Source organism: Amphiura filiformis, chromosome 18, assembly GCF_039555335.1.
Source record: "Amphiura filiformis chromosome 18, Afil_fr2py, whole genome shotgun sequence".
NCBI classification, from domain to species: domain Eukaryota; kingdom Metazoa; phylum Echinodermata; class Ophiuroidea; order Amphilepidida; family Amphiuridae; genus Amphiura; species Amphiura filiformis.
In genome coordinates this window covers 50,669,069-50,687,432 of record NC_092645.1, presented here as the reverse complement: position 1 = coordinate 50,687,432, position 18,364 = coordinate 50,669,069, and the positions used below count along the sequence as shown (strand labels likewise).

Here is an 18,364-nt window from a genome sequence, read left to right as displayed (position 1 = left end):
ATTTTCTCTTTCATTTTTTGTCAGAAGGGCACTTTTATCTTTCATTTTTTGTTTGGGGGGCACTCTGATACTGTTACGCTACTGTTAACGACCATAGCGATAGGTGAAAACAATTGTGAATATATCGCGCTGCACTACAAGCAAAATCAGGTTGTACCACAGATGTGTTCCAATATCTGTGGTTGTACTCATCACCTATATCTGCAATCATAGATTGAATACAATACCGGTCTTTTCAAAGATACTAATCTTACAAAGATTGTCAGTTTAATTACCAACTTCACAAGTTCTCTGAGCTGGAGTGAAGGACACGATGGTACACCAAGGTATTATTCGCTGGAATAGTGTGATGTCATATACAGCCTGTATGCGGCCTACTTTGGTTCAAGCACATGTTCCCAGTCATGCATGGTTCCTATTGACTTTGTGTTGAACAGAAGAAGTTTACATCCGCCTAAATGGCATTATTTCAAAAACTACACAATTTTAAGAGCTTAAAAACTCATCCAGTTATAGTAATTAGCTAAATAAATCATAATATTCTGCAATCATGTCTTAAAAATATTAAGTTTTGTCAGAATTGATCATGTTCTTTTTACCATTTGGTTGGTTTCCAAAAATCCAATTAGTCATACTGTATGAACATGGTAAACAGGGGACTGTCCTTGAGAGGTGCTTGAACCAAAATACTTCAAATTGTATGCATGGCTGTCTTTATCCAAGGTGATGATCTAATCACTATTCCAGCGAATAGCCATGGATAGTGCACTATCGCTCCTCCTTTGATCCATCATGTATGCCACCTGAATAAATAATAGCACAAAGGATCATAAGTACCACAGCTGAAAAGAAATTTCTTATCAACATGTGTCTCAAACTAAAATTGAATATGCCGCGTATTATCAATCAATCATGCATGATTATTAGTGTTTCTATTCCCGTTGCCTCACAATATCCAAATAGTTTCTTGTTTGAAAATCTCTATTCAGCCATAGACTCTAGAAAGGAATGATTCAACACACAAAATAGGTTAATTTTATCAATAGACAAAGGCGCAAAATAATGAAATAAAATTCAAGTCCACTGAATAATATTGGGGATTTTACGATAATTCTTGCAATATTTACATTGGTAGGGTTTCGCTTTGCTATGAGTCCTTTCATGTGCAGTCTTGGTACCCGAATGTAAGAAACTATTGTTGCAATATTTACATAGATATGGTTTCTCTTTGGTATGAATCATTTCATGTACAGTCTTGTGACCTGACTTTGAGAAAATCTTGTTGCAATATCTACATGGGTATGGTTTCTCTTTGCTATGAATCCTTTCATGTGTAGTCTTGATACCGGAGTGAGAAACTCTTGTTGCAATACTTACATTGGTATGGTTTCTCTTTGCTATGAACTCTTTCATGTAAGGTCTTTTGACCTGACTGTGCGAAATTCTTGTTGCAATATCTGCATTGTAAGGGTTTGTTTCTCTTTGCTATGAGTCCTTTCATGTTTAGTCTTGACAGCTGACCATGAGAAACTCTTGTTGCAATATTTACATTGGTAGGGTTTCTCTTTGGTATGAACTCTTTCATGTGAGGTCTTTTCACCTGACCGTGGGAAACACTTGTTGCAATATCTACATTGGTAAGGTTTCTCTTTGGTATGAATCCTTTCATGTATAGTCTTGCTATTTGCACGTGAGAAACTCTTGCTGCAATACTTACATTGGTAAGGTTTCTCTTTGGTATGAGTCCTTTCATGTATAGTTTTGTCACATGACCATGAGAAACTCTTTTTGCAATATCTACATTGATATGGTTTCTCTTTGCTATGAGTCCTTTCATGTGAAGTCTTGCCAGCTAACCATGAGAAACTCTTGTTGCAATATCTACATTGGAAGGGTTTCTCTTTGCTATGAACTCTTTCATGTGAGGTCTTATTACCTGACTGTGCGAAATTCTTGTTGCAATATCTACATTGGTAGGGTTTCTCTTTGCTATGAATCCTTTCATGTCTAGTCTTGTGACATGACTGTGAGAAACTCTTGTTGCAATACTTACATTTGTATGGTTTCTCTTTGGTATGAATCCTTTCATGTCTAGTCTTGATATGTGACAGTGAGAAACTCTTCTTACAATGACTACATTGATATGGTTTCTCTTTGCTATGAATCCTTTCATGTTTAGTCTTGTCACCTGAGAGTGAGAAACCCTTCTTGCAATATCTACATTGATAGGGTTTCTTTTTGCTATGAATAATTTCATGTGTAGTTTTGATTCTTACCTGTACGAAACTCTTATTGCAATATTTACACCAAAATGCTTTCTCTTTTGTATGAATTCTTTCATGCTGAGTCGTGTCACCTGGGTGTGAGAAACTTTTGTTGCAATATCTACACTGATAGGGGTTCTCTTTTGTGTGAATCCATTCATTCCTTGACTTTTCATATGATGTTAAGGTCTTTTTTTCGCAGCAATGACATTTAATGGATTTAAAGTAGTTTCCTATAACATTGCCCTTTAGTATTTCTTCCAAATTTATTTTCTTCAAACAAATTGTCAGTCGTTTTTTAAGTTTATCATGTTGATCATGTACTGATTTCCCTTTAGTACGAATCCGTTCATGTCTTGTCTTGTCCTTTGTCCATGAAAAAATCTTACATGTGTTACGTTTCGTTTTGGTGCTTATCCTTTTATGTACATTAATCTTTTCTGGACTTGAGAAACTCTGCGCGCAAGATTGACGATGCAGAGACAAATGTCGGCGATATGCTGAAACAGCCTGTTGGAACGAACCATTCCTGTATGGGTGTGTCCAGTTTTCATGGAATCTTAAATGAAGTAAATATCTACTAGTACTATAATAGAATCTTTGTTTGCAATACTTGCATGTATGAACTGGCAGACGGTCAACCAGATAGGGAGATAATTTCTTCATGATTCTGCAGAAAAATGAAAAAACACGAAAGTATGAACATGACATGTGATATTTCTGAGACGTAAATATGTGCGTACAATGAGCTAGGTTTGTTATGGCTTTATGGTAATTTTACCCTAACGCCCAGTTGTTTTTGGCGAGGGGGAAGGAAAGAAGGAAGGAACAAAGAAAAAAGAAAAAGAGAAACCCTTTTCCCCGGATGCGGTTGAACCACCGACCCCTCGCACATCGACATCGCCTGGCTAATAATTACTTTGTCAGCAGAGATACTAAAATGAATACACGGGATCGATACACGTGAATGTACTATGCACGAGTTTGATATGAGAAGAAAATCTTTGGATACCGGGGTAGAAAATGATGAATATCTCCCGTAAATGATTTCGTATAAAGAAACCAGATGTGGTTCCTTGCACTTGAATATATATTTTGAACAGATATGAAAGTCGTTAGCTTGCGTCTTGAGAAAGAGCCGTGCGTCTTGAGTCAAAAACTGACCATAATTCCCGGGCAATAATTCTGATTTATATGTGCCGAATTACATAGCGCAGTATAGGCCAATCGTTGAGGTTCTTTAAAACCCCGGGTCTAAAAGCATATGACCTATGGCGTACCATGCTCGACTAACAAACACCGAGGTCAGTCACCGGGCTAATCGGGGCTATTGTCAGTAGCCTTAGTCAGATGTCCTTCGGCCCATTATGCGACTCAAAACTATTACACAGGTCGATACAAAATGGCCATGCGTGGCGGTGGATTCAACCTACCATGGCGATTACTGCCATGAAGATATCGGGACGATGACACTGTGCCTCGGGTGCCACGTGAACGGGTCTACCTTGTGAATTTCTTGTGAATTGAGACCCCACCCCGAGGTCGGCCCGTTTTATTTTGTTCTTTAGATTTTAGTTTGTAATTTTAATCATGGTTTACTTTTTCTGTGTGTAAATTTCATTTCCAAGCTAAATTTGTTAAGAAGAAAATTATTACCGTAAACTTATATAACATTTCATAATTTGGTATAGACGAATCCAACGAGCCAAGTCATGGTCAGGATTTGGTCGGACATCTTTGGGTAGCCGCTAGCACCAACCTGGTGTTTTGAGCGTCCAATTGTGCAAATAAATGCCGCCTAACACCTAGAGAAGATGCAAGGACGAGGAGGGTTAATAGAATAATAGCTAAAAATATATATAATGGAAATAATTCCGCAGGTAATCCCGTCGCATCTATTCATACATAGTCCTTTTGTTTGCAAGTACATCAATGCATAGATACCGCGTGTAGTTAATCCGATTATTATGTCACTTCAACAGCGAATAGACCAGCTGTGTGTTTTGTCGAAGGGAACTGTATTGTGTTGTAAACTTTAATCTTTCTTTTGTCTACCTGTGTTTTCGCGGAAGGTGTAAAACGGGTGATGGAATGTTTAAAATTTCTGCCAAGGCCGAATCATTTCACATTTTGAGTGCATTGTAGCCGACGGCTACCCAACTAAAGGCTGCTAGTCAGGTGTAGGAATGCGTGAATTTGGATTCCTCTATAGACGAATCCAACGAGCCAAGTCATGGTCAGGATTTGGTCGGCCATCTTTGGTTTCCCGCTAGCACCAACCTGGGGTTTTGAGCGCCCGATTGTGCAAATAAAAGCCGCCTAGCACCTGGAGAAGATGCAAAGACGAGGAGGGTTAATAGAATAATATATATAATAGAGGTAATCCTGTCGCATCTATTGTTCATCCATTTGTACATCTATGAATAGATGCGACGGGATTACCTGCGGAATTATCTCTATTGTATTATTCTATTAACCCTCCTCGACCTTATCTAGGTGTAACTTGTAAGGCGGCTTTTATTTGCACAACTGTTGGAACTGTATTGTGTTGTACACTTAAAATCATTCATTGTCTACATTTGTTTTCGCGGAAGGTGTAAAACGGGTGATGGAATGCAGTTTAAAATTTCTGCCAAGGCCGAATCATTTCACATTTTGAGAGCATTGTAGCCGACGGCTACCCAACTAAAGGCTGCTAGTCAGGTGTAGGAATTTCCAATAAACTTTGCGCCTTATGCCTGTAAGCAACGGGCTGCAGCATCTGTTCATCTATTGTTTTGATTAGAGCGCTGACATAATTGGAAAATGTTGCTATTCAATATTCATGAGAGTGTACATTCAACGTCCAGTTTTCGAAATTGGGTAACTTTATCAACTGGGCATTGAAAACCTTGGACTTTCAATTGCTCAGTCGATATACCGAGTTTTGCAAGCTGAAAAACATGGATTTCAATCGAAAATTCAAGTTTTTCGAAAAATTGCTTCGTCGAAAAACTTGGTTTATCGACTGGGCATTGAAAAACTTCCGATTTTCGATCGAAAAAAACTTGGATTCATCGATTGAAAATCAAAGATTTTCACCGACAAACTTGGTTTTTCAAACTGAAAAACTTGGATTTTCGATTGAAAAATTTGGGTTTCTCGACTGTGCATTGAAAAAACTTCGTTTATCGGTTTCAAATCTTGGTTTTTCAAATAACTGAACATTACGCAATCGCAACTGAAAAACTTTGCCGATAAACCAAGTTTTATATCTACACAACGTGGATAAATCTTACGCCGGTCACGTCACCGTAATCCGTGTACTAGTATTCCAACCGTTCAAGGTATCTATGAATAATTAAGCAAGTACCAACTCTAAAGACGTAGTGTTCCGGGAGTGTTTCGCCTGTCTCGACGAATACAACCATGTTTGAAATTGAATTCACATTATAACCCATATATTTTTCAATCATCGTTATTAATCATTTAAAAACAAGAATAAACAAAAGAATTATTATTATTATCATTATTAATTATTTTTCCTTCTTCTTGTTCATTATAAATTGGCATTAAACTTGCATGGTTAACAATGCAATGTTAGGCTTATAATAATTGTTTCATGTTTCATGGATTTTATTTAGTGCTTCGTGAGTAGAACATGCATAATAAAAGGAAAGCTTATACTTGGACGACGCGCAATTGAGCGACTTTTAATAATCTTAATTTTAAGTTATACGAGGGTGCAACCTTCATCATATTAAAGCTTGTGACTTGGACATTCACTTTGTATACTTTTTCCGCCCAATTGGCGACTTTTTACAATTTCTTTATTTCAAATCCTCAGCAAATAACGACTATAAGTTTGTGTACACCGATAACATTCGGGTATAGCCGTATTTGTGTACAAATAGAAGGCCCCCTAGTTCTTTCTGTCTTTCTTCCTTGTCTAGTTAGTCTTTTTACAAGTTTCTGTAAAACTCTTGCCACAATATTCGCTTTAGTTTCTCTTTGGTGTGAATCCTTTTATGTACAGTTTTGTGACTTGACTGTGAGAAACTTTTTAAAGTGTAATATCTTACACTGATATGGTTTCTCTTTGGTATGAATCCTTTTGTGTATATTCTTGTTACTTGCCACTGAAAAAGTACTACAATATTTACATTGGTATAGTGTCTCTTTTGTATGAATTCTTTCATGTACCATCTTCTCACCTGCCTGTGTAAAACACTTGTTACAATTTATATCGTCGCACTCTTAACCAAATTGCGTAAGGCATTTATTTGAGGTTTTGAGGGGTTTTTTGCTCAACCCAATCTCTATAACAATTGCCACCTTGTATCAAAATAACTTATTCATTATTACATAGAGAGCACCCTCATTACACATTTATGACTTTCTGCCGAAATATGATGAATGACTTGACTTTTTATTTCAATGACTAATTGACAGATTATCAGTGACGTTGTCTTTATCATTAGTTTGAGCACTTGAGAAACTGTTGTTGCAATATTTACATCGATATGGTATGAATTCTTTCATGCGTATACATATCATGCCATTTGCACGTGAAAAGCTCTTTTTGCAATATTTACATTGATTTTGGATTCTCTTTTGTATAGATCCTATCACGTGAAGTCTTGTCATTTGCACGTGAGAGACTCTTCTTGCAACAGTTGCACTGGTATGGAGTCTCTTTGAAATGAATCCTTTCATGTAAAGTATTGGTACCTAACTGTGAAAAACTCTTGTTGCAATACTTACATTGATACGGTTTCTCTTTGGTATGAATCCTTTAATGTTTGTCTTTGGTATGAATCTTTTCATGTTTAGTCTTGCTACTTCCGTATGCAAAACCTTTCTTGCAGTATCTACATTGATATGGAGTCTCTTTGGTATGAATCCTTTCATGTGCAGTCTTGTTATATGACTGTGAGAAACTTTTCTTGCAATATCTACATTGGTAAGGTTTCTGTTTGGTATGGCTCCTTTCATGTCTAGTCTTGTGACCTGACGCTGTGAAATACTTGCTGCAATATTTACATTGGTACGGTTTCTCTTTGGTGTGAATCCTTTCGTGTACAGTTCTGTTACCTGCCCATAAGAAACCCTTGTTGCAATATCTACATTGGTAAGGTTTTTCTTTGGTGTGTACCTTTTCATGTACAGATCTGTTACCTGCCCATAAGAAACTCTTGTTGCAATATTTACATTGATATGGTTTCTCTTTGGTATGAATCCTTTCATGTTTAGTCTTGTTACCACCGTATGCAAAACCCTTCTTGCAGTATCTACATTGATATGATGTCTCCTTGGTATGAATCCTTTCATGTGCAGTCTTGTTATATGACTGTGAGAAACACTTTTCACAATATTTACATTGGTATGGTTTCTCTTTGGTATGGCCCCTTTCATGTCTAGTCTTGTGACCTGGCGCTGAGAAACAATTGGTGCAATATTTACATTTGTAAGGTTTCTCTTTGGTATGAATCCTTTCATGTACAGTTCTGTTACCTGCCCATAAGAAACCCTTGTTGCAATATCTACATTGATAGAGTTTCTCTTTACTATCAATCCGTTCATGTGTAGGTTTGATACTCGCCTGTGAGAAACTCTTGTTGCGATATTTACATCGATATGGGTTCTCTTTGGTATGAATTCTTTCATGTTGAATCGTGTCATTTTGGTGTGAGAAACTTTTGTTGCAATATCTACATTGATAGGGTTTCTCTTTGGTGTGGTTCAATTCATTCTTTGACCTTTCACACACTGTTAAGGTCTTTTTGTCGCAGCAATAATACTTATTTGATTTAAGGTGGTCTCCTATAATATTGCCCTTTAGTATTTCTTCCAAATTTAGTTTCTTCAAACAAATTGTCAGTCGTTTTTTAAGTTTATCATGTTGATCATGTACTGATTTTCCTTTAGTACGAATCCGTACATGTCTTGTCTTATTCTTTACCCATGGAATAATCTTATATCTGTCACGTTTCTGGTTGGTGCTTATCCTTTTATGTAGATTCGTCTTTTCTCTACTAGAAAAACTCTGCGCGCAAGATTGATGATGCAGAGACCAATGTCGGCGATATGCTGCAACAGCCTGTTGGAACGAACCATTCCTGTATGGGTGTGTCCAGTTTTCATGGAATCTTAAATGAAGTAAATATCTACTAGTACTATAATAGAATCTTTGTTTGCAATACTTGCATGTATGAACTGGCAGACGGTCAACCAGATAGGGAGATAATTTCTTCATGATTCTGCACGAAAAATGAAAAAAGCACGAAAGTATGAACATGACATGTGATATTTCTGAGACGTAAATATATGCGTGCAATGAGCCAGGTTTGTTATGGCTTCATGGTAATTTTACCCTAACGCCCCAGTTGCTTTTTGGCGAGGGGGAAGGAAAGAAGGAAGAAAGAAAGAAAGAAAAAAGAAGAAAAGAAACCTTTTTTCCCAGATGCGGTTTTAAACCACCGACCCCTCGGGTGCCAGAGACGTGGACGGGTCTACCTTGCTAAACTTTCCCTCGTCATATCACTGTTCTCATGATGACACAGTCGCATCACGTGGGATGCCCGTGCATATGCTGTTTTTTATGTTTACTGCGGTTAGGGTTAACCTAAGAATTTAATCCATTCGACAAAAAAATCAAACTTGATCAGAATCTTTATTGTTATGATCTAAAACTACTCGTAGTTCAAAAGAACGCTACCGTAAAACCTCGTCTACAAGCATATATGGTGTTTTTGACGAAAGCTCAATTAAAACGAAACAGACCTGAATATGCAAATACAATAGATTGGTCTTACAATAGCACTTGTTTGTATCGGTAATTTGTTTGCTGAAACTCCGTAATGTTAGGATTTTGTCAATGGATGGCGCCTGGATTACGTTAGCTTTTTGACGAGGTTTTACGGACTTTCTTGTGAATTGAGATCCACCCCCACGCGGGGTCGTCCCGTATTATTTTTTTAGATTTTAGTGTAATTTCAATCATTTTAAAAGTTTTAAAATATTTAAACTTTGCATTATATATAATATTCCCAAAACATTAATGTGTGTGAGAAATTTTTAAGCCAGCTTGAATGCTTTATAAAATAATTTTTTATGTAACATTAACGAAAAATATATATTTACAAGTACCGAGCATCATCTTACATGCAAGCTTTCATTTTCAATATCGTGCCGGTTTTCAAATTTGAACAAAACCTAATTAAATGTTTTGCAAGAAACAGATTGTTTAAAAAGAACGAGTATTTCACAGAAGAAACTATGAAGCCCATTGACAGTATTAAAACAACTAGTGTGCATTATGTTGAATGATCTTTCTTTCAAACTTGGAATGAAGTGGATTGAGACATGCGTTATTTTCCGTTATGTAAGATTTTTGGATTTTGATGTCTATTTCTCCGGGCTATTTCTCGACTTACGTTCAGGGACAGTGTCACACCCTGTAGGCCTACTATATTGTTGATTTTTTTTTCACAATTTTTGGCTCATCGGATCCAGTTCCAATAATTGAAACTCACGGCTCCGACCGGGAGTTCCAACAGGTGCTGTGTATGTGTTGTATGTGTTTAATGTGCATTCACATACACATTTAGCCGGGACTTAGCCGTCGGTACGAAGAAATTGTTGCTCCAAAAATGATTGCAAATTACACATTTGTAATTATTTTTCACCACAAAATATGATATGAAAACACTGGTGAGCAATGTATGAATATATGGAGAGATCAAACAGGTTGTTAATTATTGTCAAATTTAATATTTTGCGACATTTATAATGAAAACAATTAACACTGAAGACACCCTATGGAACCTGCTACAACTTGAGAACAAGTCCTCAAACGTTTGAAATTTGTAGTTACTACAACTGCATCGGATCGGGCTTTAATTTGCCAACGTTGCCCAATATGGTTATTAGAACGTCGTAGTCCACACGCTAAATTAATTTGCATAATACATAGGACAACGTTAACCAGGCGGAGTGTTGCTAATCTTCGAGTATCGAGTTCGAGTATCGAGTTTCGAGTTGCAATTTTCGAGTATCGAGTTGAAATTTTCGAGTATCGAGTTGAAATTTTCGAGTATCGAGTTGAAATTTTCGAGTATCGAGTTGAAATTTTCGAGTATCGAGTTGAAATTTTCGAGTATCGAGTTGAAATTTTCGAGTATCGAGTTGAAATTTTCGAGTATCGAGTTGACATTTTCGAGTATCGAGTTGAAATTTTCGAGTATCGAGTTGAAATTTTCGAGTATCGAGTTGACATTTTCGAGTATCGAGTTGAAATTTTCGAGTATCGAGTTGAAATTTTCGAGTATCGAGTTGAAATTTTCGAGTATCGAGTTGAAATTTTCGAGTATCGAGTTGAAATTTTCGAGTATCGAGTTGAAATTTTCGAGTATCGAGTTGAAATTTTCGAGTATCGAGTTGAAATTTTCGAGTATCGAGTTGAAATTTTCGAGTATCGAGTTGCAATTTTCGAGTATCGAGTTGAAATTTTCGAGTATCGAGTTGAAATTTTCGAGTATCGAGTTGAAATTTTCAGTATCGAGTTGAAATTTTCGAGTATCGAGTTGAAATTTTCGAGTATCGAGTTGAAATTTTCGAGTATCGAGTTGAAATTTTCGAGTATCGAGTTGAAATTTTCGAGTATCGAGTTGAAATTTTCGAGTATCGAGTTGAAATTTTCGAGTATCGAGTTGAAATTTTCGAGTATCGAGTTGAAATTTTCGAGTATCGAGTTGAAATTTTCGAGTATCGAGTTGAAATTTTCGAGTATCGAGTTGAAATCTTCGAGTATCGAGTTCAATTTTCGAGTATCGAGTTGCAATTTTAATTTTCAATCTGCTTTTGAAGTAGGCTATAGGATGTCCCTCTCCGACATGAAGAGAAAGCACAAATGTTTAACCCTTCTCTATCCAATTTGTTATTACGTTCTCCACGGAATTCGTAAAAGCCCCGGTAAAAGCACACTAGTTGTTCATAAAAAGGGTAGGCCTACTAGTGGATAGGTATTAACCTCGGGGTATTACCCTCCCGAGTAGGCCTACATTGATACCAGAATGACTAAAATTAGACTAGGGTTAACTTATATATATACCGGGATATATACACGTTACCATTATATTAAGGGCTCATGAATAACAAAAAAAAAAAGGAAAATCTGCATCAGAAAATTCAAACTAGAAAATCGTTCATTTTAGCATACTTCAAGTTTCAAACTCGAAAACCTGCAAAATGAGCCTACTTCGAGTTTTATACTCGAAAATCTGTAAAATGTTTAATTTTAGAGTTTCATTTATACCTATTATAATGAAAAGCAAACTACTTCACATCATATTAGATTAACCCTACTCTAACGCAGGGGTGCATGGTACCGTGGTATCCAACTCCCCTTACGGATGACTTTAACGTAACCCTAAAACGCTTTTATTTAGTTTTAGCACCCTCTACTTTTTATATAGCTCGAAAATCGTTCATTTTGGCATACGTCGAGTTTCAAACTCGAAAACCTTTAACATGAGCCTACTTCGAGTTTTAAATTCGAGAATCTGCAAAATGAACGAAGTTCGAGTTTAACTTTCCTGTTGCAAATGATACATTTTTCGCACACGCGGCCCTTAAGGCAGCTGTGTACTCTCAGACATGCATGTAGTAAAAGTGCAATAACTTTGTAATTATTCGCACAACACATATAAAAGTATACATTTTTATAAAGGCAAGACATCAATGAATCTTAATATAAATATAGATTTGGTGTAAAAACAACAGTTATGAAGAAAACCACAAAAAGTGAGTTTTTGGCAATATTTGTTTGGTACATCATAACAAAAAACACTCTTTCCAAAATATTTCATTTTGTTTTTATCTCAATCTTGAGGCTCCATTCCAAAAACGGTTTTTTAGTTTTTGATATTGGCCTTATTTTTTGAGTTATTGACCATATAAGGCATCAAAATGAACTTTTTAAAATTCACAAACGCCTATTTGCTCAAAATGATGCCCAAAATCGGAAATAGACCAAAATATAAAAAAATGGGAAAACCGTTTCTCGAGTCGATCATGCTTCTTACGATGATCATATTTGCTTACATATAGATGCTGTATTGAGTTATCGTGTACCTAAATCGTCATTTTACCGAGAAAATGAACATTGAAATAATGGCCGTTGAAGTTTAAAGTGGTCATATTTTGCACTTTCATCGAATCTCACAGGAGAATGCGGCAGTTTTCGTTTTCTACCTTACATTACATGAACATCGGGTAAATCCACGGCCCCTTGAGAAGTTTGAGCGAAATCCATTCATAAATTGATATTTAAATCGGGGAAAGAACTTGAAAAACCCTTATCAGCTAAAACGGAGCCATTTGACCACTAGATTTTTGTGAAATCAGTGCTTTTCCATAAGATGCGCCGCGCATGCAGATAAGCGTCGCGTATGCGTAGCGTATTTGCGCGTTAACAAATTGCGCGATACGCAACGCGATGCGTCATTGCGCGCGTGTATCCTGCTGGTACAACAAAGATTTTCTTTCCTTTTCAATTTCAAACACGAGTGGAATATTAATAGCGAAATAAAATCCTTAAAATATTGCAGTTGGAGTTTACAAATCTGGATTTTCATTCCTTGTATTTATAAAAAACATAACAAAGTACAAACGTATCAAAAAACTCAATTTCGCGAAAGAAACAATGTCTAGAGTACACAGCCGCGTTAATCAAAGTGGTAAACACATATTATTAGGCCAAAGGTTAATCTAGATTGATCTGAAGTATTTTGCCTTTCATATACAGTAAATATGGATTTCACTCGAATATTGGTTATTTTGTAGGTTTTGGAGTTTTGAACTCGAAGTACGCTCATTTTGCAGGTTTTCGAGTTTGTTACTCGAAATGCGCTCAAATGAACGAAGTTCGAGTTAAACTTTTCTGTTGCAAATGATGCATTTGTCGCACATGCGGCCCTTAATCAAAGTGGTAAACACATATTATTAGGCCAAATGTTAATCTAGATTGATCTGAAGTATTTTGCCTTTCATATATAGTAAATATGGACGAGACTCGAATATTAATCATTTTGCAGGTTTTCGAATTTTTAACTCGAAGAACGCTCATTTTGCAGGTTTTCGAGTTTGTAACTCGAAATGCGCTCAAATGAACGAAGTTCGGGTTAAACTTTCCTGTTACAAATGATACATTTTTCGCACATGCGCATGCACAAAAGAAATGTGTGCTAAAGCTTAAATAAAAGCGTTTTGGGTTACGGTAAACTTATCTGTTGGGGTGTTGGATCCCGTGTTGGCTGGATACCACGACACCACCCCTTCGTTGGACTATATGGTTAATCTAATGATCTGAAGTAAATTTAGTTTACCTTACATTATGGGGAATGAATGAAACTCGAACATTTAAAATTTTGCAGATTCTCGAATTTAAAACTCGAAGTAGGCTCATGTTAAAGGTTTTCGAGTTTGAAACTCGACGTATGCTAAAATGAACGATTTTCGAGCTATATAAAAAGTAGAGGGTGCTAAAACTAAATAAAAGCGTTTTAGGGTTACGTTAAAGTCATCCGTAAGGGGAGTTGGATACCACGGTACCATGCACCCCCTGCGTTAGAGTAGGGTTAATCTAATATGATGTGAAGTAGTTTTCTTTTCATTATAATAGGCCTAGGTATAAATGAAACTCTAAAATTAAACATTTTACAGATTTTCGAGTATAAAACTCGAAGTAGGCTCATTTTGCAGGTTTTCGAGTTTGAAACTTGAAGTATGCTAAAATGAACGATTTTCTAGTTTGAATTTTCTGATGCAGATTTTCCTTTTTTCTCGTTATCCACGAGCCCTTAATATAATGGTAACGTGTATATATCCCGGTATATATATAAGTTAACCCTAGTCTAATTTTAGTCATTCTGGTATCAATGTAGGCCTACTCGGGAGGGTAATACCCCCGAGGTTAATACCTATCCACTAGTAGGCCTACCCCTTTTTATGAACAACTAGTGTGCTTTTACCGGGGCTTTAACGAATTCCGTGGAGAACGTAATAACAAATTGGATAGAGAAGGGTTAAACATTTGTGCTTTCTCTTCATGTCGGAGAGGGGACATCCTATAGCCTACTTCAAAAGCAGATTGAAAATTGAAATTGCAACTCGATACTCGAAAATTGAACTCGATACTCGAAGATTTCAACTCGATACTCGAAAATTTCAACTCGATACTCGAAAATTTCAACTCGATACTCGAAAATTGCAACTCGATACTCGAAAATTTCAACTCGATACTCGAAAATTTCAACTCGATACTCGAAAATTTCAACTCGATACTCGAAAATTTCAACTCGATACTCGAAAATTTCAACTCGATACTCGAAAATTTCAACTCGATACTCGAAACTTTCAACTCGATACTCGAAAATTGCAACTCGATACTCGAAAATTTCAACTCGATACTCGAAAATTTCAACTCGATACTGAAAATTTCAACTCGATACTCGAAAATTGCACCTCGATACTCTAAAAATTGCAACTCGAAACTCGATACTCGAACTCGAAACTCGATACTCGAAGATTAGCAACACTCGCTACAACATTACATCCTATGTACATTGTATGTGATTGTTGACGTACGCCTGATGTAATGTTGACCTCGGTGTTTCAACATAGCTACAACATATTAACATGGCTACTTCAAAAGGCTATACCATTAGTACAAGGAACTTATACGATGTCCTCATTCACAAACTGATACTATCTGTCCGAATTTTGAGCCATACAAGTTTACGTGGTGAACTACTACACCATGCTGTTTACAACGTCGTAATCTACACGTTAAATTTATAATTTGCACACTTGTATTAAAAGTTGTAACCAAATGAGTACGTTAATATAACGTTGATGTAAACAATAACATTACCAACCATTTTGTTTCTTTTAAGGATTTTTTATCCGAATAATTTCTTACCTGTTTAAAAACAGCAAACTTGAGCGTCCAAATAATTAAAGCGTGAGATTAGAAAATAAATAAGCACGTAATTAACGAATATTAAGATTAAAACGCAAAATGTAATATTCATGCATACGCCATTTATATACAACACAGTTGTGTGTGGCTACACTGAACAGCAGTCATCACAAGGTCTTTACTACAAGCGAGACAAAAAGGTTAGAGTTCAAACAAAGCCTGAGGAAGTATGGTTTACAAGAACTTTCTTTAAAAAAGACAACGCAGTTTATCAAATTCAAAAATATTAAAGGTTTTCCCAGAGTATTTCGCACTTGTGTCATTGATTTTCATACAAAAGACATTTCAATTTCGTCCCGAAAAATCTTCAAGCCAGAAACTCCAATTCAATTTCACTATTGTGCCATTACATTAGATTTCAACATTGTAGCATTATATTTCGTGTTTGTGTCATTGATTTTCGTCAAATTGCAGGTCAAATTCGTCTGAAAATACGTAGCGACCCCTTTCGCCAAAGCAAATTCGTCATTGATATTCATTATCGTTTCATTTAATTTCGTCTCATATAGGCCTATATGCAAGAATACGTGTTAATCGTGCGTTCATTCTTAGGGTTTCTTTTTGGTCTGTTTTGTTTTAAATATTTTTAAATATATTTTATCTTTTACTTAGGGGTGGTGCAATAATTATGTGTACCCTGGGTGGTGAATTCTCAAAATGGTCTGCCAAAATCGCTTGCCCCCCCCTTTGGCCGTGCAAAAAATATTTGCCCCCCCTTCGACGTGCCAAAAACCTTTGCCCCCCCTTTTTGGCGTGCCAAAAATCTTTGCCCCCCCTTTACACATGCAAGATTTTGGGGAACCCGAATTTAAAACCTCAAATTGTCTTACCATATAATGCGAGCGCAGCGAGCAGGAAATTTTGCACATCATCGTGTTCCTAACGTTTTCCTACGCCTTTTAAGGCGTAATATAGAAACAGTGCCCAAAATATCTGTGCCAAAATTGCTTGCCCCCCCCCTTTCGACCTGCCAAAATCGCTTGCCCCCCCCCTTTCGACCTGCCAAAAATGCTTGCCCCCCCCCTTTTGGCCTGCCAAAAAATCTTTGCCCCCCCTATAATTCACCACCCCGGGGGTACACATAATTATTGCACCACCCCTTATGCTTATGAGCTCATATATGTAATTTCTTTTTACCTTTTTAATCCAAAAAATTGTTACAAATATAAACATGTTAAAGATTATTTTTGAAATTGATATAAGTATACAAAACATTTTTAAAGCAACTTTATTTTTCTTGGGGGGATTATTCTGGATTGTTTTTATTGCATGTAATTCTGTTCTGTCGCTCTTTCTTTCTTTGATATATCATACAAGGCCTATAGGCAATGCATTGTAACTCGTGCTACACTTATAGGCAATCTTTTACATACTTTATGCTCCAGCTTTAAAACACATTTAAGTGGATTTTTTTTAAATTTTAATATCCAACATTTAAGGCTAGATTCTCATAGTATTGCCAAATGCATATATCAACTTTTGTACGTATGGGACGACTGTAAAAAACCTCGTACTACGAGCAGAGGACATGCTAAAAAATCACTCATTTTTATTTTGATGGTGTCCTAAAACAATATACATTACAAAATAACAAAAACAAAAACATGAAAAGCAATAAAACAAAACACAGAAAAAAAAATGCAATAAAATCAATGAATATGTGCAAAAGAGATCCAAAATGTAGGTCTTATTTCCCTCAAAAAAGTAACAAATTTGGCCAAAAACAGGTTTTCTAAGAACATGATAAACATGTAAGACGACTTAATTTAAAGAGCATGTTAACCTCTTTCATTCGATACCAATATTTTTAGCACTTGCAGTTTTTAAGTTCTGAGCATTTTTTGATGTTTTGGGTCATGTTCCTGTTTGCTTGGAAATGCCCACTACATATTCCTTCAGATTGTTCTAGGTATACGGTATTTTTTAATTCTTTAACGTTACTCTATTCTTTATAGTCTTCTTATGATCTTTATGTGTTTTCTTTCATTTTCTCATATAATTTTATGATTATTTAAGATTTTCATTTTCAACTAAGAATAAGAACTTCAACATAAACTAAAACGAACGAACAATGTCCTTTTAAATAGGCATATTATACATCCATTTAGCACCTGACGAATATAAATGGCATATGTATTAAAATGAATGACAAAAGACGAAATTGATTTTACGATTACTAAACCATCGCCACGCGAGACGAAATTGACCACATATTTGACGAATATGAATGATACAAATGTGAAATATACTGATACAAATATGAAATTCTATGACCGAATAATGAAATTGCTTTTGAGTTAGTGCGACTTTGATTTTTAGGACGAATTTAAACTGTCCTTTATGAACAATATACATGCGAAATACTCCGGGAAAACCTATATTAAGGGGTGGGGAATGAGCGTTTGGATAGTGTTTTTTGTGGAACATGAGAGCACATCAGACATATGGAATTCCATTCTGAATACTAAGAATGTCCTTCTGATATCAAATAATTTTGATTTTGTTTTTAAATTCGCGATATGATATGGCAAATGATTAGGCCTAAACTTGAATTGACATAAAGGCAGTCCTCGAAGTAAACTTTATCAAACTAATGATATGTACTTAAAAAGAGTATTTCGTGATCCTAGCATCCTCTTTTTATGACATTTTCCAATACATATCCACGAAAAAAGCTTATTTCCAAAATTTCAGTTGATTCCGATATTGCGTTTCCGAGTTATGCATGATTATGTGTATTACATTGCTCCATAGACAATGCGTTGTAATTTCGTTCTGGTGCACCAGAACGAAAATTTCGGCATAATTTTGAAAAAATTGAGCAAAAGTTTCGGCATTAATGTTTGGCATTTTGATGATGCTATTATAGAAAATCTAGAAAAAAGGAGGTCTTTGGGTAGCCGCAACCAAAAAATGGGGTAATTGGGTAGCCGCAACTAAAAAAAAGGGGGGGTCATTGGGTATAACTTTTAAAAAAGGGGGTCATCGGGTATAGTCAACTTCAAAAGAGGGGGCCTATTGACAGGCACATACCGTCACTTCCAAAGTTGAGTGCCCCCTCCCCCCGGGCTGTGATAAC

General features: G+C 36.1%; 2 protein-coding genes across 2 annotated transcripts; both read right to left on the bottom strand.

The window, feature by feature from the left end:
• Positions 1 to 231: 231 nt before the first annotated feature.
• LOC140138780 (uncharacterized) lies at positions 232 to 4,665 on the bottom strand. The gene is made up of 2 exons (XM_072160549.1): positions 3,921 to 4,665; positions 232 to 2,934 (listed from the first exon to the last, which is right to left on the bottom strand). Exons 1-2 carry the CDS (start codon positions 3,941 to 3,943, stop codon positions 1,410 to 1,412), a joined length of 1,548 nt encoding a protein of 515 aa, XP_072016650.1. The 5' UTR covers positions 3,944 to 4,665; the 3' UTR covers positions 232 to 1,409.
• A 1,321-nt stretch (positions 4,666 to 5,986) lies between these two features.
• LOC140138779 (uncharacterized) lies at positions 5,987 to 15,383 on the bottom strand. Its single transcript, XM_072160547.1, has 2 exons — positions 15,226 to 15,383; positions 5,987 to 8,503 (listed from the first exon to the last, which is right to left on the bottom strand). The coding sequence occupies exon 2, from the start codon at positions 8,497 to 8,499 to the stop codon at positions 7,039 to 7,041; it is 1,461 nt and encodes a 486-aa protein (XP_072016648.1). The 5' UTR covers positions 8,500 to 8,503; positions 15,226 to 15,383; the 3' UTR covers positions 5,987 to 7,038.
• Between the last annotated feature and the right edge of the window lie 2,981 nt (positions 15,384 to 18,364).

Excerpts from the sequence above, each read along its gene's own strand:
- LOC140138780 (XM_072160549.1), bottom strand. The coding sequence starts at position 3,943 with ATGAAATGTTATATAAGTTTACG. Across the intron at positions 2,935-3,920 it reads AAATGTTATATAAGTTTACG|AATCATGAAGAAATTATCTC; the intron begins GTAATAATTTTC and ends ATTTTTCTGCAG.
- LOC140138779 (XM_072160547.1), bottom strand. The coding sequence starts at position 8,499 with ATGAAGAAATTATCTCCCTATCTGGTTGACCGTCTGCCAGTTCATACA.